This window comes from Purpureocillium takamizusanense, chromosome 12 (genome assembly GCF_022605165.1).
Source record: "Purpureocillium takamizusanense chromosome 12, complete sequence".
In the NCBI taxonomy this organism is placed as follows: domain Eukaryota; kingdom Fungi; phylum Ascomycota; class Sordariomycetes; order Hypocreales; family Ophiocordycipitaceae; genus Purpureocillium; species Purpureocillium takamizusanense.
Genome location: NC_063079.1, coordinates 150,995 through 170,343, shown reverse-complemented (window position 1 = coordinate 170,343; position 19,349 = coordinate 150,995). Strand labels below are relative to the sequence as shown.

The 19,349-nt window shown below is 61.1% G+C and overlaps 7 protein-coding genes across 8 annotated transcripts; 2 read left to right on the top strand and 5 right to left on the bottom strand.

Annotated features, from left to right (window-relative positions):
• The first annotated feature begins 796 nt into the window (after window positions 1–796).
• On the top strand, window positions 797–7,516 carry JDV02_010269 (uncharacterized protein). The gene is made up of 4 exons (XM_047992001.1): window positions 797–1,608; window positions 1,713–2,036; window positions 2,105–6,273; window positions 6,337–7,516. The coding sequence occupies exons 1-4, from the start codon at window positions 1,446–1,448 to the stop codon at window positions 6,913–6,915; spliced, it is 5,235 nt and encodes a 1,744-aa protein (XP_047848014.1). The 5' UTR covers window positions 797–1,445; the 3' UTR covers window positions 6,916–7,516.
• On the bottom strand, window positions 7,115–8,696 carry atl1 (Alkyltransferase-like protein 1). Its single transcript, XM_047992000.1, has 3 exons — window positions 8,454–8,696; window positions 8,073–8,196; window positions 7,115–7,889 (listed from the first exon to the last, which is right to left on the bottom strand). Exons 1-3 carry the CDS (start codon window positions 8,566–8,568, stop codon window positions 7,682–7,684), a joined length of 447 nt encoding a protein of 148 aa, XP_047848013.1. The 5' UTR covers window positions 8,569–8,696; the 3' UTR covers window positions 7,115–7,681.
• Window positions 8,697–9,067: 371 nt separating this feature from the next.
• JDV02_010267 (Mannan endo-1,6-alpha-mannosidase) lies at window positions 9,068–11,128 on the bottom strand. The gene is made up of 4 exons (XM_047991999.1): window positions 10,816–11,128; window positions 10,239–10,715; window positions 9,898–10,142; window positions 9,068–9,789 (listed from the first exon to the last, which is right to left on the bottom strand). The coding sequence occupies exons 1-4, from the start codon at window positions 10,910–10,912 to the stop codon at window positions 9,166–9,168; spliced, it is 1,443 nt and encodes a 480-aa protein (XP_047848012.1). The 5' UTR covers window positions 10,913–11,128; the 3' UTR covers window positions 9,068–9,165.
• Window positions 11,129–11,373: 245 nt separating this feature from the next.
• JDV02_010266 (uncharacterized protein) lies at window positions 11,374–13,174 on the bottom strand. 2 transcript variants are annotated; one of them, XM_047991997.1, is made up of 3 exons: window positions 13,115–13,174; window positions 12,347–12,974; window positions 11,374–12,238 (listed from the first exon to the last, which is right to left on the bottom strand). In XM_047991997.1, exons 2-3 carry the CDS (start codon window positions 12,835–12,837, stop codon window positions 11,545–11,547), a joined length of 1,185 nt encoding a protein of 394 aa, XP_047848010.1. In that variant the 5' UTR covers window positions 12,838–12,974; window positions 13,115–13,174; the 3' UTR covers window positions 11,374–11,544. The 2 variants fall into 2 exon arrangements, with proteins under 2 accessions (XP_047848010.1, XP_047848011.1); XM_047991998.1 differs by lacking the exon at window positions 13,115–13,174 and having other exon boundaries at window positions 12,347–13,088.
• A 675-nt stretch (window positions 13,175–13,849) lies between these two features.
• JDV02_010265 (uncharacterized protein) lies at window positions 13,850–15,437 on the bottom strand. The gene has a single exon (XM_047991996.1). The coding sequence runs from the start codon at window positions 15,163–15,165 to the stop codon at window positions 14,284–14,286; it is 882 nt and encodes a 293-aa protein (XP_047848009.1). The 5' UTR covers window positions 15,166–15,437; the 3' UTR covers window positions 13,850–14,283.
• Window positions 15,438–15,709: 272 nt separating this feature from the next.
• On the bottom strand, window positions 15,710–16,846 carry JDV02_010264 (uncharacterized protein). Its single transcript, XM_047991995.1, has one exon. The coding sequence runs from the start codon at window positions 16,815–16,817 to the stop codon at window positions 16,083–16,085; it is 735 nt and encodes a 244-aa protein (XP_047848008.1). The 5' UTR covers window positions 16,818–16,846; the 3' UTR covers window positions 15,710–16,082.
• A 381-nt stretch (window positions 16,847–17,227) lies between these two features.
• On the top strand, window positions 17,228–19,313 carry JDV02_010263 (uncharacterized protein). Its single transcript, XM_047991994.1, has 2 exons — window positions 17,228–18,025; window positions 18,085–19,313. Exons 1-2 carry the CDS (start codon window positions 17,347–17,349, stop codon window positions 19,107–19,109), a joined length of 1,704 nt encoding a protein of 567 aa, XP_047848007.1. The 5' UTR covers window positions 17,228–17,346; the 3' UTR covers window positions 19,110–19,313.
• Window positions 19,314–19,349: the final 36 nt, after the last annotated feature.

Sequence of the window (19,349 nt, the reverse complement as noted above, 5' to 3'; positions counted from 1 at the left end):
CAGTGCCAACCTTACTGGGTGCCCTGGAGCCTGCCATACCTTACCCGGGCTGATCTCGCTCAACCCCCCCGGGCCAGTTCCAGTGCGTCGGAGGTTGGCTGAGGAGCCTGAAGCGCTGGGCTGTGCCGGATCAGGCGAGTCTGGCGACATCCTACCTCTATGGCTGGCCCCTATTCAGCGCCCCTGCCCCCCTCCTCTCCCACTTCTGGGCTGGGGCCCAGGTACGAGACCAAGTACTGTGTTGTCGCTGTCTTAGCAAGGTACCTCGCATCAATTGACCCCTTTCAATGGGATCCGACCACTACCACCACCACCACCACAACCACAACCACAACCCACTGCGGCTGCTGCTCGGCGCCGCCACCGCAACCGCCAGGCTGCATCTCTTCAACATCGCTTCTCCTCGTCCGCGCCATCTCGCCGCCGTTTGACATCCATCTCACATAAACGTACCGCACGACACCCACCCGACGCCAACGCGCACCCGTCGGTCCCTCCTCGAACACCCCCCTACCCCCCGGAAAACACGTGCGTCTATCCGCCCGTCTTGATCCGCCACAAACGGCTGCCAGGTTCATCCCCGGCCACAGCGCCAGCCAGTTCCCACTTGGCCCTCAAAGCCACCTCCACCCCCCCGGCTCCTTCCAGCTCCATCCCCCTTCCCCCCTGTTGGCCAGTGGCGCCGTTTTGGAGACGCCGCGCGCTGCTTCCAGGACCCCGGATACTTCCTGGGCGCTTGTTTAATTAAATATCGCCAAGGTCTCCGTCCCTCCCGCCAGCGCGCACCGTCCACCCGCCGTGGTACCCTGGCCCCCCCAAAAAGGCGTCTTATTTTTCCCCCCCCTTCTCTTTCCCACTTGGCTTCCACTGCCCAGCCAGCGCAACGCCAAACCCCGGACCATTCTTCTTCTGGTCCCTCTCTGGCTCCCCATTTCTTTCTTTGCCTTGGGTCCCAAAAGCTTGAGCCAAGCCCACGCCTCGACGATTCGCACGTCCACCACGGCGAGACACTGTCGCTCCTAACGACAATCGCTCTCTTCCTCCTCACGCCCGCTGCCCCGGCAATCAGAGCGAAGCCGCCCGCGACGATCGACGACGACGACGAGCCCTGTGCCGCTCGCTCTCCAAACAGCATCACATCACGGATACATACTTTCCGCGCACCCCGTCCCGACTGCCAGTCACCGGCTCTTGGCCGCCGTCACGGCATCGGCGAGCAACACGTAGGAACCCTGGGCGGCGGCGGGCCCTGCAAAATCTCGCCTACCGACCCCATCCGCCGACTTCGCAGGGAGCGCATCGTGGCCAAGCCCTCGTTAAGTTGACCGCACTGCATTGCGGATGCGCACACGCCATTGTGCGAACCCCATCGTCTGCCTGTGCGTGCCATCACTCAATTTCAACCAGCCGTTTTGTCGCCGTTGGGTTCGCCTTCTCCCGCGGCCATGGCATCCTCGCCGCCGGCCTCTCCAATAAACCCGCCTCAGCGGCCCCTGAGTGCGATCGCAAGACCTGCACCTAGGAGTGCCAGCAGGATGAGTATCAGCAGCAAGCCTGGCAATGGCAGCCGCGCCTCCGACGACGACAGTCGGACGGCTGTCAAAGTTGGTGAGTCTTCTCCCCCTCGTGACGCGCTGCCACTCGACAGTCCGCCGGTCAGGACGCCGTCTTGCGCCTCTTCAACACACGGCTAACCCCCCAAACCTTCGCAGCTGTCCGTGTGCGCCCGCCTCTCCAGCCCGACGACCCTGGCTATGACCTCATCCCCCAGCGCTTCCAGCGCTCCATGGTCCAGACCACGTCTGACACGAGCCTCGCCATCGATTCTCCTCAGGGCCGCAAGCTCTTCGTCTTCGACCGCGTCTTCAGCCCCGAGGTTATGCAAGATGGCATCTGGAACTACCTTTCCGACTCTGTGCAGGCCTTCACCCAAGGCTACAATGTCTCCTTGCTCGCATACGGCCAGTCTGGCGCCGGCAAATCATATACAATGGGAACATCAGGCCCCAGCGAGCAGCATGACGAAGACTTGATGGGTAGGACCCCCCCTCCCCACCTCTCCCGCATTCCTGCTGCCTCGTGCCCGCTCACACTCCAGTTGCAGGCGTCATTCCTCGCGCCGCCATGGCCCTCTTCGAGAAGCTCGAGACGCCCCGCACCGGGAGGGCTGGTTCCAACCCGAACAGGATGTCCAACTCCATGTCTCAACTTCGTGCCCCGCGTGGCTACGGCCAGCAAAACGTCCTCGGGGACCGCTCCTGGTCCCTCAAGGCCACTTACGTCGAGATTTACAATGAGCAGCTCCGCGATCTCCTCCTCCCCGACGCCACACCCGCTCACGAGCGCAGTAACGTCGCCATTCGTGAAGACACAAAGGGCAACATCATCCTCACTGGCCTCCACCAGGTCGACATCGAATCCGTTGACGATTTGATGAGCGCCCTCAATTTTGGCTCGACCATTCGACAGACCGATGCCACCGCCATCAATGCCAAGTCGTCGCGCTCGCACGCCGTCTTCTCCTTGAACCTCGTTCAGCGCCGAAGCAAATTTCAGACTCCCGCCGCCCATGAGAACAAGCGCTTCTCGATGCCCATCGAGGCCATGACGGGCCAAGACATCTCCGTGACCACCGACAGCAAGCTTCACTTTGTCGATCTCGCCGGCAGCGAAAGGCTCAAGAACACGGGCGCGCAGGGCGAGCGCGCCAAGGAAGGCATCTCCATCAACGCCGGCTTGGCCTCCCTCGGCAAAGTCATCAGCCAGCTCTCGTCACGCCAATCTGGGTCCCACGTCTCGTACCGCGATTCCAAACTTACCCGGCTGCTGCAAGATTCGCTTGGCGGCAATGCCATTACCTACATGATCGCCTGCGTGACACCGGCCGAGTTTCACCTCAGCGAGACATTGAATACGGTCCAGTACGCCCAGCGCGCGCGAGCCATCCAGTCGAAACCGCGCATCCAGCAGATTGAGGAGGGCGACAAGCAGGCAATCATCGAGCGACTACGCGCCGAAGTCGATTTTCTTCGAGAACAGATCAGAAGCGCCTCCACCCGCGGAGGAAGCCCTCGTCGCGGGGCTCCCGCTGCTAATGACAGAACCGACAGGCAGAGCGAGCGCGAAGCCGAGCTGCAAAACCAGCTGCTAGATGTGCAGGAGAACTACAGCACACTGAGTCACAGACATGCGAAGCTAATTGCGGAAATGGCCAAGGCCAGGGAAAGCGAATCGGAGGCCAATGGAGTGGCCGAAAGCGACAGTGCCACCGACCGTCTCAACCGCTCCAACTCGTTTGCCCAGGCCGTTGAGCAGGTGGTCCTCGAGTACGAGAAGACGATACAGTCGCTCGAACAATCGCTGTCAAACACCCGCGCCACGCTGTCCAGCACGGAGACGAATCTACTCGAGAAGGAGACTAAGTGTGCCTATGCCGAGACGATCAACACGCAGCTGCAGTCGCGGCTGCAAAAGCTCATGGACCGCGAAGCGAGCACCGAGAACTACCTGTACGACCTCGAGGCAAAGCTAGACGGGCACACGAGCGGCGAGGAAAAGAATGCCACAATCATCGTGGAGTTGCGCAAAGAAATCGCCCGTGTCCGTGAGAATGAGGCCTCGTGCGAGGACTACATCTCGACCCTCGAAGAGCGCTTGGCTGAAGCGGATCAAGATGCGGAGTTAATGCAACGAGAGATTGATCGCCTGGAGCAAGTGGTCGAGCGGCAACGAAGTCTAGGAAAGCTCGACGCGCTACTCTATGAGCTTGACCACGTCGACGATGCCAAGAAGCAAGATCACGAAGGCACCAACGGCGCTCCTCGTGCACGCGTCTCGACTAACCGGTCGCGCAGCCAGTCGCACGTCAGCCGCGCAAGTCAGCTGGACGAACCAATTCCCGAGGACGACGAGGTCCCTGACGACGTGGAGCACGAGGGGGAGGCTTTCGAGGAGGATGCCGGCGACGGCGCTAGCCAAATGACGGAGAGACCAGATATGGGCGGTCAAGCTGCCGATGAGGCCGCGCGCCAAACCCCTGCGCAGAACATGTTTGTTGCCGACAAGCTAGAGAGCGTGACGCAGGAGCTCTTCGACCTGCGCGTGGAGCACGAAACGACCCTCAACGACTTTTCAACCCTCCATGCCAAGTACGAAGAGGCCCAGCGCGCCCTTGCCGCGCTCCAGGATGCGGTCGACGAAGCTCGCCATCCCAGTCGTGCTCGAGACTCGGTCATCTCAGTGGTATCCGACGCCAATGCTCGCCCAGACTCGTTCGCATCAGACGCCAAATCCGTGGACACCAAGAACGGGCCCAGGTCGTCGACGTCGCGGTCGCTCTCGTCAGAATTGTCATATGCCCTGGAATCGCCTGCGACCGCCGACACATCGAATGCCGACGTGACATCGGAAGACGAAACCGCCACCACTAAGCCGGCCGTGTCGACCGAAGACCTTACAGAGGGCCACGATGAGTTGCTGACGCAAGAGGTTGAGCGGCTGCGCACCCTGGCTGACAAGAAGGAGGCTGCGGAGAAGGAGCTGCTGAGCAAGTATGCTGCGCTTCAAACAAAGCACAACGAGACGCTGGACATGGTGGAAGAACTCAAGACAGAGGTCTCCAAGGCCAGAGCCGTGGAGAGGGAGGCGATGCCCTCGCGCCAGTCTACGCCCATCATCCGTCGCAAGTCGAGCCAAACCCTGATGGTGATTGACCGCGCGCACCGCTCGTTTGCGTCCCTGCGCAACATTGCCAGCGAAAATTTCGAGGGACAACCCGAGGTCATGCAGAACTTTGAGCTCAACATCAACGCGGCAATGCATGAGCTTCACTCTCGCAGCGAGCGCATCCTGGAGCTCGAGGCGGACGTCGCGGCAGCCAAGAAGGAGATGGAGACTAAGATGACCATCATTTCGGGACTGACCCGCGAGCGATCCAGCTTGAAGGCCGGCCCCATGGACATGTCCATGGTCGCGACGCTCCGTGACCAGCTTGAGCAAAACGAGAAACAACTCCGAGAACTGCGCGAGGCCCACGCCACCAGGGAACAGGAGCTCACATCGGAACTAGAAAGTCTCAGGAAATCCGTGGAACAAACTGCGACCGCCAAGGAGTCAAGCGACGCCGTGCTTGCTCTAGACGAAGAGCTACAGCGGGAGGAGCATGGCGAGAAGCTCGGTCAGTTGCAGACGGAACTTGCCGGATTGGAGGACAAGCATAAGTCTGTCCTCGACTCAATGCGGGCGACAGAAGCTGAGCTCCGAGCGACGGTAGAGCAGCTTGAGGCGCAGGTGGTTGCAATGAACCAGGAAATGGCGACGCTGCAAAACAGGACGGGCACCGAGAACGACGAGGCGGCAAAGGAAGTCGAGCAGAAGCACCAGAACCTGGTCAATTTCCTCCGCAGCGAGATCGACGAGTACAAGGCCATGATCCACAGCAATGCGGCCAAGGTGACCGAGCTCGAGAGCGCCCACGCCGCTTCCAAGTCTGAGCTAGAGGAAGTGACAAAGGCCCACGGCGAGGCCACCGAGGAGGTGACGCGCCACCAGACGCTTGTTACCAAATTCGAGGAACAAATTGCGGCCCATGGCGAAGCAACCAAGGCGCACCAGGAGGCACTCGAGAAGCTCAAGGCGGAGCATGCAAAGGAACTTGCGGATCTGAAGACCCTGGAGCAGAAGAGCTACGAGGAACAAGTGGAGGTTCTGCTGTCGGAGCATGCCGAGTCTGTGCAGAAGCTGGAGTCCGAGCTCGCCGAGGCCAGGAGCGAGCTGATGAACGCCGCGTCTTTGGCCGCCGCCGCCCTCGGGGTGGACGTGAGCGTCGAAAAGCTCGCGAGCCAAATTGAAACCTTGGCGGCTGCGCAAAAGGCGCTCCTCGAGGAGCAATCCAAAGCCGGCGAGATGAAGTCGCACGTTGCCGAGCTCACAAAGATCAACGAGACGATTATGCGTGACCTCGAGACGGCCAAGACGGCATTGGCGGACATGTTGGCGGAGGAAAAGGACAAGGCGCCGACGACAGTGGTGGAGCAAATCTCGTTTGTCAAGCACCGCATGTCGGATCTCGAGATTAAGAACAAGAAGCACAGTCGCCTGGTGGAGGAGCTGGAGGAGCAGCTTCAGAACAACTTTGACGAGGCACAGCTGACCAATAACCGCCTGAGCACGCTCCAGACGGAGCGCAACACTCAGCTCGAGGAGTTGAAGTCTGCCCGGGCTAAGCTGCAGGCGGAACTGGAGGCAATCCGTGAGGAGCACAATTCCCTGCAGGTAAGTGGTCCCTTTTTCGGGAGGCGCGGGCGTCAACAGACAGTTGCTGATGGGGAAAACCAGGCCAAGTACCAGGAAGCCACCGTGACGGGCGACGTGAAGCGGTCCAACTCCAACTCTACGATCCGGAAGAGCGCGTCGCACGCGTCGTTGCCTTCTCCGCCACCGGCCATCCCCCTGCCGCCTCTCCCCAACGCGGCGGCGCGAAGCACGTCTCCGACCAACGGGGTGCCGACATCGCCGACGTCTACCCGGCCAGCCAGCAAGGAGAACATCAACATCTCGCAGCTCACCGAGGACCACGAGGCTAGGATCCGGACCATCGAGAAGCACCTGTTCGCCGAGCGGCAGCTCACGCAGACGCTGGAGGAGGCGTTGACGGACCTCGAGAAGCAGTCTAAGAAGGTCAAGGCCGACTGCGACGCGTGGAAGAAGCGCGCCTCGGAGCTCGAGGGCGAGGTCAAGGAGCTGAGGGAGCGTCCGCCGCCCGAGTCGCAGCAGGACCACCGGTGGAGCATGCACGCGGTCGAAGAGGAGCGAAAGAAGCGACAGGCGGCCGAAGCTGCTAGGAGACAGCTCGAGGAGAGGATGAACGCCATTAACAAGGGCAAGAAGAAGAAGGGCAGTCTCAACTGCTTCTAGGAGGGCTTGAGCGGCATCTAGAAGACGTCGCGCAAGGACAACGTCGCGGAATGAGGGTACACGGGCTGCGGGCATTGTTTTCTTTCTCAGTTTCTCTGCCCCACTGTCGTCGACGCCGTGGGCGCGGCTCACATCACGTCGCACACGTTTACGTTTTCACGGCCAATGCGGTCTCTGGTGTTTTTTTTTCTTCACCTTTCCGTTTCTCTTTTTTTGTTCGGTTCTGGGCGGCCGGTAGGCTCGCGCCGCCGCCGCCCGCCATGTTTGACGAACGACTTTTTTGGCACGTGTCGGATTTTCCCAAAGCACCGGCTAGGAGTTGGGGCGAGAATGACTGCTTTGCCGTATATTTCTGTCGCGTGGACGGGCACAAATACCACGTACATACAATCATCATACCCTGCCGGGGGCGCGAACAAAGGGAGTGAGAGGAGGGAGGAGACGGACGGGTGGCGGTTTAGCGGGCGTGCGTGTTATTGAGAAGCGTGGGTGAGGAAAAGACGGAAGGAGAAGCTGCCGAGCTTTGAATATGCGTAGAGAGCAGTTGTAGTGTCCGTGTGTATAGATTGCCTATGAGTGTGACGAACATGGTCAATTGTACCCTTTTCTCTCGTCTGCTTCTTGATAGATGGTGCCGCTCTCGTGCCATTTGCACTTATTTTAGTGTGATGGTGATGACCTCTTTGCTCTGCGGGTGCTCTCTCTGCGCGGGGGTCACGGAAGATGAGGGGATAAGGCACGTCCGCTAGGTGCTTCCTGCCCGCCGTCAGACCTGCTCGTCCGCCTCTTCGCCGCCGCCGCCGTCGTCGTCGTCGCTGCTGAGAGCGCCGCCATCGCCCCCCGAGGGCAAGGCGCGGGGGAACCAGCCGTACTCGTCAAAGTCGACCGTCAGCTCGCCGAGGGCGCCGCGGGCGACATCGACGCCCTCGGCGCGGAGGGCCTCTGCCTGGTTGCGGGCGCCTTCGGGCTGGGAGCTGTGGAGGGGGCAACGGGAGGTTAGCGGGTGTGTAGTTGGTGTGTTGATGGGGATGGGGATGGGGATGGATGTTCGTGGGTTGAGTGAGTGGGTAAGTGGGTGAGTGGTGGAAGGTGGTGAGATGAAATGTTGGGACTGAATGCAGGGGACGATGGTGGGCATGTGATGGGATGAGACGTACCGTGGCGAGATGATGCCCTTGGCGTTGATGACGCGCTGCCAGGGGACGTTGGAGTTGTTGAAGCGCGCGGAGGGGTCGGCGGGGAGGTGCTTCATGCAGACGCCGACCTGACGGGGGCGCTGGGCTGTCCGGTGATAGATGATGTGCGTGAGAATGTCAGTTGTGGGGTTTATTACGTCCTGTGAGCGAGTGTGTGTCTTTAGGGTTGAACGATGGAGGTTCTATTCATGCCTTGGGGTCTAAACGTGACATCAGGGTAGGGGAGTACGCAACATCACGCATCATATGGGAAAGGGCCGCAGACAGAGAAGCGGGAGGAGGAGGAGAAGGAAGGAGAGGTAAGAAGAGGAGGAAGAAGAAGGGTTGGGGATGGAGACGCACGCGTGCCGACGAGCCTGGCAATGTGCCCGTAGGACGTGACCTTTCCGTAGGGAATCTCCTGGACGGCGGAGTAGACGGCGAAGAAGAAGGCCTGGGCCTCGTCGGAGCGGGGCATGGCGGGAGGAGGAGGTGCTTGCTTGCTGAGCGAGGTGGGTGGATGAGCGAGGGGGGCTACGCTGCCATTGCTGGTGATGGGGTGGGATGCGATGGGTGATGTGTTGGGGAACGACGACGATGGAAGAGTACCTATGTCTGGTATGTGGGACGTGGTGTTGAGGGGGCTGATGATTGATGCATGGGCAGTGGGCGTGTGAGGCGCGAGGTGCAGCCTGTGGGCGCCGGGTTCACGGTAGGTGCGTCTCCCGTCAACAAGGCGCTGTACCTCTGGGTACTTCAAGGTCAATGTGGCGCTGTAATTGGCGCCGTTAGCAGGTACGAAGTACTACTAAGGTCGGGTAGGTGCCCTGGTGTTAGTGGAGCACAGAGCACCAGTAGCATGCGCTGTCTCCTCGTGCAAGCCAACTTCCGTCTTGCGCATCATCCCTCTTCACTAATAACATCACCCTCTTTTTTGCAAAAGAGTAGTAGATGCGCGGCGTCACACACTTGCCTCTCGGCACCTTCTGACATTTTGAATCTTTATCATTACAGTAGCACGCGGGCTTCGGCCCTCGCATTCAGTTGACGTAGTGATGATACACGCGCTTACTGCTTACAGCACTGCGCCCAACACGACCGAGCCGACAAACGCCGCCGTCAGCATCGCCATCACGGAGCCCTCGACACCCGTCTTGATGCCCGCCGACGAGCCGTCCTTTTTTGCGCCGTCTCCGCCGCCAGACGTGCCGTTTTTACCGTCACCGCCGCCGCCGCCCCCATTGCCAGCATCATTGCCGCCGCCGCCGTTGCCGCCCGACTTGGCCGTCTTGGCCGTCAGCGGCGCCGCCGACGCGGGCATCAGCAGCGACGTCACGGCCGACAGCGCGCTCATCTCCTCGCTCGCGCCCTGTTCGCCCTCGTGCGCCGTCGTCGTCGTCGTGCCGTTGGCCCACGCGAAGTCGCACCCCGTCCCGCTGCTGCCGTGCGTGCACGTCTTGACGGCGGCCCGCGCCGACGTCTTGAGCACGGGCGCGATGGTGCCCGCCAGAAAGGGCGCCACCTGCGTCGCCGCGGCGTACCACTGGTGCAGCAGGCCCTTGAACATCTTCATATCGGTTGTGCACCTGCCCTGCCGCTCGCATGAGACTTCGGTCGCGACGCCGTCGGGGAAGAAGGTCTTGACGCCGTGGTTGGCGAGGCCCTCGACGCGCTTCTGCCACTTGGAGTCTCCATCCGTCTGCACGTGTTTCCCCGGGTCAGCATCGTGTTTTCACTTCTTGCTCTCACGAGAATGGTCCGGTGCCATCGCGTGTCACGAGAGGCGATGGACGGGGGAAACACTCACGTAGTTGTACATGTACGCCGCACCCATGGTGAAGATGGCGTTCGTGTAGGAAAACTCGATTTTGCTCGGTTTCTTGCAGTCGTCCGTGACCATGGCGCCGTCGTACACGGCGTACGACTTGGAGTCGATGAGGGCGACCTCCGTCATCCAGTTCCATGTCTTGTCCGCCCAGTCGGCGTACGTCTTGTTGCCCGTGAAGCGCGCCAGCCGCGCGCCGAGGCTGAAGAGGACGCCGTTGGAGATGCCTGCAGGACACGGAGACGTAAAAACAAGTCAGTCGGAGCCCGAGGGAATGAGCGAGCCCACGAGGGAGGGAGGGATGGAGGGAGGGAGGGGCTGACTGTTCTTGTAGTTGTAGCCATTGTTGAACGACGTAAGCATCCACCGCAGACCGCCGCCGCACGTCTTGTCGTCGTACCTGTCGACCAGGTTGTCAAAGACGTTGCGCGACAGGTTGAGCCACTGCGCCTCGCCCGACACGGGGTTAGGCAGCCCGCGCTCGGCCGCCAGCATGGCCGCCAGGGCCCAGAAGCCCTGGTCGTCGTTGCCCATCTGCGCCGTCCAGTTGAGGGGCATGAAGTTGGACAGCTGGCCCTGCTGCCAGAGCAGCCCGTCGACGATGAGCTTGTTGTACGCCGCGTCGCCCGTGGCGTGCCAGTAGTCGATGAGGCTCCCCCACAGGACGGCGCCCTGGTACCAGTAGTAGTCGCCCGACGGAGGGGGGCCCGGGAGGAGGCCGGGGATGCGGCCCGTCTCGTTGCCGTGGTAGTACTGGATGAGGTCTCGGGCCAGCGTGCCGGCGGCCTGTTTCGTCGAGTCTGCGGTTGAACGACCTTTTATTAGCGAACCAACCCTAGCGATAGCTCGCACTGAGATGGCGAGTTCTCGTCGTCAACCAGCTGGCTTGAGCATGCTCACCATCAGAGTCCAGCGACAGCGACTCCTTTGCCGCGGCCGGTCCCACCGTCGACAGAACCACCGCCGCGAGGGCGGCGACGGCAGCCGAGCCCTTCATCTGGCAACAAGTCTCAAAGAAGAGTAGATGAAAAGAGGGCGGGCTGCTGAAAGCGAGAGACGCTCCGTGTCTTTGGGCTCACGATAACGACAGAGTGCGGCTCCAAAGACCGGTGAAAAAGAACGAGCGTGAAGTGAGCGAGAGATGGATGGAAATGAGCAAAAACGCTTCAAGGAGCCGCGCTTCTCGGCAGAGCCTCCTTTTGGAAGCCGGTCCAGACCGCCGACGCTAATACGATGGTAGTAGTAGTAAGATCCACTATGAAGGCTGCACAAAGAGACTGTTGGCATCAATGCAATCAATTCTTACAAGGGCCCCCTCTAGCATTGATTGCGCGCTTGATTGGACGGCGCTAATAATGAGATTGACTATGCGGGAATCCCTCCCCCAGGATCGTGGCAGGCTGGAGCCGCATGCATCGTGAGCGAACCTGAAAGTGGAGTGATGAGAGTTATCAGGGAGTTGCCTTGACATGATGGTGTGGGATGACTTCTGGTGAATTTCCGTCACAGCCACGGGGGCGTTGCGACGAGCCAAACATGGGAGCAACTAAGTTAGAGACCTTGCCGCCAACAGAATTGCCTTTCTGAGATGTCGGTAGGTAAGCCTCTCGGTTTCAACAACATGCTCCATCACAGCACCGGCGCGCGCCGCTCGATCCTCAGCCTCATCTCCTCAAAGATACGCAGCCCGCCCTTCATCCGACGGCGCACCGGCGTCCGCTCATCCACAAACTCGACGCGGAACGAGCGCAGAAGCAGGATCCCCGCCTTGAAGAGCTGCATCATGGCGAGGTCCTTGCCCAGGCACGACCGCACGCCGGAGCCAAAGTTCATGCTGTACTTGAGATACTCGACGGCCCTGTCGCGGTCGTACATCCAGCGCTCCGGGCGGAACGACTCGACGTCGTCGCCGTAGATGCTCGTGTCGTGGTGCGCGTGCCACGGGCTGCACGTCACCTCGGTTCCCGCGGGGATGAAGTAGCCGGACAGCTCGAGCCCGCCTGGGGGCACGATGCGCGGCATGGTCGTCTGTGCCTCTGGGTCGATGCGCATGCACTCCCGCAGACAGGCGACGAGGTACGGGCAGTGCTCCATGACCTCTGCGTGCTGCGGCATGGCGGCCGAGAGCTTGCCGGCCTTGGTCGCGTCGTCGATTTCCGATGTCAGCTTCTCGTACACGTCTGGTCTCATGAGGATGTTTTGGAGGAACGAGTTGAGTGAGCTGCCGACGGTGTTGCCGCCGGCGACGAGGGTCAGATTGGCCTCGGCCTTGACGTATTCGATGTCGAGAGGCTTGCCGTCGGCGTCCCGAGCCTCCAGGAAGCTAGACCCCGGTTAACGAGAAAGGAAACAAAAAAGAAGAACCCATGTCTCGGACGACAACGACGACGGGCGTCATTCAGGCATGTGGTAGGTACATCGACAAACATACTGATGTAAAAAGTCCCTCCTGTCGCTGGCCTTTCCCGCCGCAATATCCTTGAGGCGCTGCTCCACGACTTCGTCTCGGAAGCGAAGAGCCACCCCAAAGCCCGTCTTGTCCTGCGGGCTGGACACGAGATACCTGCCCAGGAACGTCGTCTTGATCCACTCGGTAAACGGCCAAAAGATGGACATGAGGCCAAAGACGGGCATCCCGTCGCCCACGCAGCGCGCCAGCCCGAAGACGTCCCTGCCCTGCTCGATGAAGCCGATCGGCGCGCCGAAGCCCACCGAGGACACGACGTCGTAGGCGAGGTAAAAGGCCCAGGGCACAAAGTTGAACTCGCGGCACAGCGGCGGTGCGGCAAAGGACGCGTCGATCCTGTCGATCCAGCGCCGCACCTGCTCGTCGACGAGCGGCTCCATGCGCTGCACGTTGGAGAAGCTGTACGGCACGGCGATGATCTTGCGGGCGCGCGCGTGGACCCCGGCGTCGCGCATGTTGAAGAGCGACTCGACTTTGCCCCAGGCCCCCGTGATGTAGAAGCTCGACTTGTCGGCGCGGCGGCTGTAGATGGCGGGGATGTGCCTTGCGCGATGGACGTAGAGCAGCGTTGGGGTGATGCGGACTACGGGGCCTGTATACCGCGGCGACGACGACATGGCCGTGGTTTTGTTAGCCTTTGTTGCTTGCTTGTCTGGTTGCCTGCTTGCTTGCTGGGGTGTAGGAGCTTTGGCTCTTCGCTGGGGCGTGCAACATGAAGGAGAGAAGACGTGCCATATTGTTCGTGGATCCGAGCAAACGTCTCCAGCTCGTCCCCGATGATGTTATGGTATCCCAGCCATAGCCGCGTGACGCCGGCCCAGAACGGGCCTGGGAACCTGGCGAGCGGGTGGAAGAAGTGGTAGTGCACGACTTGATAGACAAAAGTGCAGGCGACGTACGCTACGCCGAGAAAGCAGAGGTTCGCGATGGTTGCCCACGCCATGGCGGAAAGGGCAGCAACGCTGATGGCACAGGCAGGCTGTCTGTCCGTGTTCGATGGAGAGAGGGAGATGGAAGGGGTCCGTGACGGGAGTAAAGCTGTTTATCTGTACATGGTTGCGATGCACTCGGCAACGCTCTCTGAAGCCGCCCAGTGTGCGCCCCCCTCCTGTGGCTCAACGCAGGTTCGATTGCCCCGGCGGAGATGGTGTGCTCAGCCGTGTCTCAAGGTTGTGCTGTGCTAAGGGGAGCAGCGCGGCAACTGGTTCGTGGTGTAACCATGGAGATGGGTGGGCGCGGGGAAAGGGACTGGAGGAGGAGGAGGAGGAGGCGGCTGCTGCGGTGGGAGCTGGTTGCATCTCAAGGAGCTGCTGCATCTCCCAACCTCGTGACACGGACGGAGAGACAGCGCATGCCGCTGCGAGTCACGTCTCGCCACCGTGCTGGTCAAGACTGCCTGGTGCGCTGGGTATGAGATGTGACATGGCGTTTTCCCCTCGCTGGCGAGACGTCTGGGGGTGAGCGAGTCGGGGTTACCTGAGCTGTCGACGGAACTCGTTGCGCCTCTCCTGGGTCTTGGCTGGAGCTGTTGTCACATCAAGATGTGGCCAAAAGGAAGGGGGGGCCAGCGCCCGTCTTCCCGTTGCGGGCGTGTCTACGTACATATTGAGGTTGGTGGTGCACAAGGCCGTCCGAGGATGGGTGGCACAAGGCGGTAGGAAAGAAAGGCATGATGATGGCGTCTGGCCGCTCATCACTTTGACCGATGTGATTCAAAAGAGCAGCTGCGCGTAGTTCAACACAATCTATAGTAGTAGCTGATACTTGGCAGCACTGGTCTCAGTAACGTCCATCTAATGCCGCAATATGCAAAGTAGGGGAGGAGAGAGAGAGAGCCCACCCTATCTTTGCCTCTCACTCGTACACGGCCGGCCATTCTATATTCACGCGGGATCTCCTCTTCAGTATAGAATAGCACCCGTCTCCCGCGCAACCTCCATCACCGCATCCGCCACGGCCTGCACGTCGGGCGCCTTGATGGGCAGCCGGTGGTCGCCCTGCCACTCAACGAGCCGCGTCGTGCCCTCGGCGCAGTACGCCGCCAGCAGCCGCCGGTGCCGCGCCAGGCCCGGGTCCAGCACGCCGTGGACGTGCACCGTCGGCGTCGTGCGCAGCGCGTGCTCGCCCCTGCTCGACGCGGGCCACTCGGCGAGGTTGAGCAGCGAGCGTTGCGCGTCGATAGAGAAGCGCGGGATGGGAGCCCGGACGCGCGTGTCGAGCGATACGGTTGGTGGGCTGCCTGCGATGAGGACGCCGAACTTGAAGTCGGCCAGCAGCGAAGGACGTGTCGCTGTAGCCGCCTTCGTCGTCTTCGTTCTTATGCTCGTGCCTGTCGTCGTCGCAGCGTTGTCCTCCTCGTCTTCGCGCCGCAGCCTTTCCTGCGACCAGAGCAGGCTCGCCGCCATCTTGGCCCCCTGCGAGAATCCCAGCACCGCGACCCACGGGCCGGTGCCGCCCTCGTGTTCATCGTCGTCGTCGGCTTCCATGGCCGCCCGACACGCGGCCGCAATCTTGTCCGCGGACTCGTCGGCCGTGACCGCGGGGTCGTCGTCCCGGCAGCGCTGCCAGCTCCGGAAGGGCCCGCAGTCGCCGTAGACGGCGACGATGGCCGGGTGCGGGTCCGAGGCGAAGGGCCCCTCGGCGAAGACGAAGCGGAAGTGCGGCTTGAGGGCGGCGACGAGGCCGCGGCACTGCATGCGGAAGACGAGGCCGTTGGTGCCGCCGCCGTGGAGGCAGAGGATGCGCGGGAGGGACGGGTCGGGGGGCGGCGGGCTGCGTGTCATGCTTGGCGTGTATGTATGTCCGTATGCGTGTCTTTTCTTTTCTTCCCTGAGGGTAGTGGATGAGGAGAGGGGAAGGGCGCGTTGAAAGATGCCCTGGCGAGTTTGTGATGGCACGGTCGGTGAGTGTGTGTCGTGGTGATGTGATATATCCTGGGATGAGAGATAATGTGAGAATGCAACTCCGCGCGGCGGCAGCGGGGACGGACGGCACGTTATCGTGTAAGCGGAGCCCGACCGGCACTGCACGGGGCCTTAATCCGTGTAACTCGAGCCCTGTAACCTTGACGTTTAGATCTTGGTTGCTTGACTGCTCCATGCATGCGGTGGGTGACTGCTGCAGGGGACCTGCAGCGCAAAGCCGCCCCAGCTGTGCTTCAACTTGCATGGCCCTGTTTCTTTCGAGGGTGTAGAAACAATATAAGTTACCAGGTAGATGGTCGTGTGTTGGGGGGGGGGGCCAATATGATGGGATGACATGGATTCAACCCGTGCTAGGAGTAAGAGGGAAACTTGTGACTCCTGACAGCCAAAAGCCGACAGAGTTCGCTGAGACGAGTCAGGCCAGGGTGCATAGGCATTGAGAAGGGGTGTCGTGCCAGATGCATATCTGAAGCTCTGTCGGAATCTTCGCCAGATTGCTTTTATTCTCAGCCAGCCTTTTCTATCTTGTGATATTGGGCACCACAAAAGCACGGAGGTAGATCTGGGTATCCAAGACACTGAATGGCCTCGCGATATAGACCAGGGACGGGTTCACTGAGGCAATTCGGAAAAAAGCCCACCCACGCATGAGGCTATGTGCGTGTGCGTGTGTCCGGCTCGGAGTTTCACAGCTTTGATGACGGGTGACCGCGTCCTCAACGCCTCCCCACCTCGCATTCAAGTCCAATTGTGCGACCTTGTTCTCCCCCCTCGAGCTAATCATAGATGGCCTTCATCGCCGCAGCCCTGGCGTGAAGCCGCAGCGTATCAAACATGGGCACGTCTGGCCGGTCATCCTGCGACACCAACAGGGGAATCTCGGTACATCCCAGCACGACGCCCTGCGCCCCGCGCGCCACCAGGTCGTCGATGATGTCGAGATACGCCTCGCGAGACGCTTCCGTGAACCGCCCGTACGAAATCTCGCCAAAGATGACGCCGTCAATCAGATCCTGCTGCTTCTCCGTCGGGACCGTGACGACCAGCCCGTACTGCGCCGCAAACAGCTCCGGCAGATATGGCGACGACATGGTTGCCTTTGTGCCCAGCAGCGCGACATTCTTCAGCCCTCTGTCCTGGATGGCCTTGCCTGTGGGCTCGGCAATGTGTAGCAGGGGTATGCTGACGCCTGCCATGAACTCGTCCGCCACCCGGTGCCAGGTGTTGGACACGCAGATGATGAAGTCGGCGCCGGCGCGCTCCAGGCTCGCCGCCTTGCCGCGCAGGTACGCTGCCCCTTCGTCCCAGAGCTGGTTGTTGACGTAGTGCGCGCTCCATGCGAGGTCCATGGAGTTGATGATGATTTCGCCCGTGTGCAGGCCGCCGAGCTCCTGTCGGACGTGTTGGTTGATGAGCTTGTAGTACTCCACGGTGGCGATGTCGGTGCTCCCGCCAATGATGCCAATGGTCTTCATGCTGTCTGTTTCGATTCGCGTCTCGTCGACGCACATGAGCTTCGAAGCGAGTTGGGCTGTGCGTTGCGATGGCGCAACAGAGACGCGACAGCTTGAGCCACGATCCATCCGCCTCGCTGGCTCGCCTGAAGACACCACCTACCAGACCGCTGGTTCCCCCAAACAAGCCAACAACACCCCGCTAGGAACGTGGACCCTGACCTGAAAGGGCTCAGCGTAGCGGGGACATTGGAGGCTGTGTGGTGGCATCAAGGAAGCGCATGCATCAGCGTCAGCCACAGGAGGGGGGGGTGATGACATCAAGCTCCACGCCGTCTACGCGGCCCACTGAGAGCTCTTGGAGCTTGTTGTTGCTGTTGGGCTTGGAGACTGGATGATATCACTGTCGCTCTGCGTGGTATAAAGTCGCATCCATGGTTGTTCCTGGTAACCTACTAACCACGCAACACGTTTAAAGTCTAATAAAAGCGCAACTTCCTTGTCGTCCCAGCTCATCTCATCGTGCCGCCCCTCTGTTCCCTCAACTGACCCCGAAAATAAAAAAGTCCAGGCATCTTCAACCGACATGTCGAACCCGGAAAAGTCCCAAGAGGGCTACCAGCAGCTGGGCCATTATCAGCAGCAGCAGGGCGACTTTCCGCCACCCCCGCCCGGCCCTCCGCCCGCGCCGTCACAGTCACAGCATCCCGAGCAGCATCAGTACGCGCAACCTCCGCAGTACGACCAGCAGCAGCAGCAGCAGCAGCAGCAGCAGCAGCAACAACAACAACAACAACAACAACAACATCAGGAGCAGCAGCATCAGCAGCCCCATTTCCCTCCGCCGCCCGGGCAGCCAGACCAGCAGCAGCAGTTCCCACCTCCTCCGCCGCAGCAGCCGCACGATCATCACCAGCACCAGCAGTACGCGATCCCGGCATACAACCCCGCAGCGCCCGTCTTTGCCCCTCCTCCTCCCACAGAGGCGTCTGGCGCGCTGCCATCCGGCGGCGCCCCTCCTGTGCCATCGACATCGCATCACCAACCCGCCGCGCCCACCACGTCCGAACATGAGCAGCAGCAACAGCAGCAGCAGCATGGACACAGCAAAAAGTCGGGCTGGGGGGAGAGATTCTCCCAGCTCGGCGCAAAGGCCGCCGCGCCCATCAACAGCCTGGCACACAAGCTAGGCAGCCAGAGCTTCCTGCCGGAGCCCCTGGACAAGGAGTGCGACAAGGCAGCGGCCATTCTCCGAGCCTTCTGCAGTGAGTAGTATATGACAGACCGGTACATGACGCCTATACAGCCGCTGATATTCCTGCAGAAAAGGGCGTCTACGCAGACCCCGGCGCCGGCCAGCCTCCCACCTCGACCAACGCCAACGCCACCGAGTCGACGGGCGGCGTCATCGACCCGACAAAGGAGAAGCCTAAGAACCGCGTCCTCGTCACCATCCCGCCCAAGGTCATCTCGCGCGCCGTGGGCCTCGCCATCTTCACCACCCTACGCGCCGGGTTCCAGTTCTCCGGCGCCACCGGCTCCGGCATCCTCGTCGCGCGGCTGCCCGACGGCTCCTGGGGGCCCCCCTCGGGCATCCAGGTGCACTCCGTCGGGGGCGGGTTCCAGATCGGGCTCGACATTTACGACTGCGTGTGCGTCATCAACAGCAAGGAGGCGCTCGCTGCGTTTACCAATACGCGCGTGAGCCTGGGCAGCGATCTGACTGTCGTGGCTGGGCCGTATGGAGCAGGTGGTGCTGTGGACTTTGGCGCGGCCATGGACGATAAGAAGAATAACACCGACAAGAATACCGCTTCTATTCCCACAGACACTCCGACGACGCAAGGCCAACAGCAGCAGCAGCAGACCCAAACGACGACGCTTCAGCCGGGCGACGATCCCAAAAAGAGCCACCGCCGCAGCCTCAGCGCCAGCGCCTTCAAGCCCGTCTTCTCGTACGTCAAGTCACGCGGCTTCTACGCTGGAATCCAGGTCGACGGCACCGTCGTCGTCGAGCGCAAGGATGCCAACGCCGCCTTTTACAGCGCCCACGCCACCGTCGACCAGATCCTCAAGGGTCAGGTCCCTCAGGTGAACCCGCAGGGGTCCGCTGCCAGCTTGACGACGTGGCCGGCCGGCGCGAAGACGCTCTTGGAGACGCTCAGGGGCGCCGAGGCGGGTGCCCTGGCTGGTAGCACGACGCCGCCCACGGTGAGTGGCGAGAGCGCAGCGCATCATACTGGCGTGCCTGCCGTGGGAGCCTCTGCTGGGCTGGGAGGAGCGGCGCCGCCGGCGTACCAAGACGATGGGAAGCAGCACCCGGGTGTCGGCGATGTCAAGTACGCGTGAGCATGAACGTGGTTGGTCTGCATACGAGGCTCTCTTGACTGGGAGACACTGTGTTTTCCCGTGCTCGCGCTTTGGGACGTGGAGGATGTCCGGACTGTGGTGCTTTGTGTTTACTTTGCGACATGTTTGGACAAGCGCGACGGCGTCTGACAAGTTTGTTCCATAGCTACATAAGATTAGCTAATGAATGATTATAACCTGATATTCAGTGGTCTGGCAGGTTGTGGTGATGATGCCCGT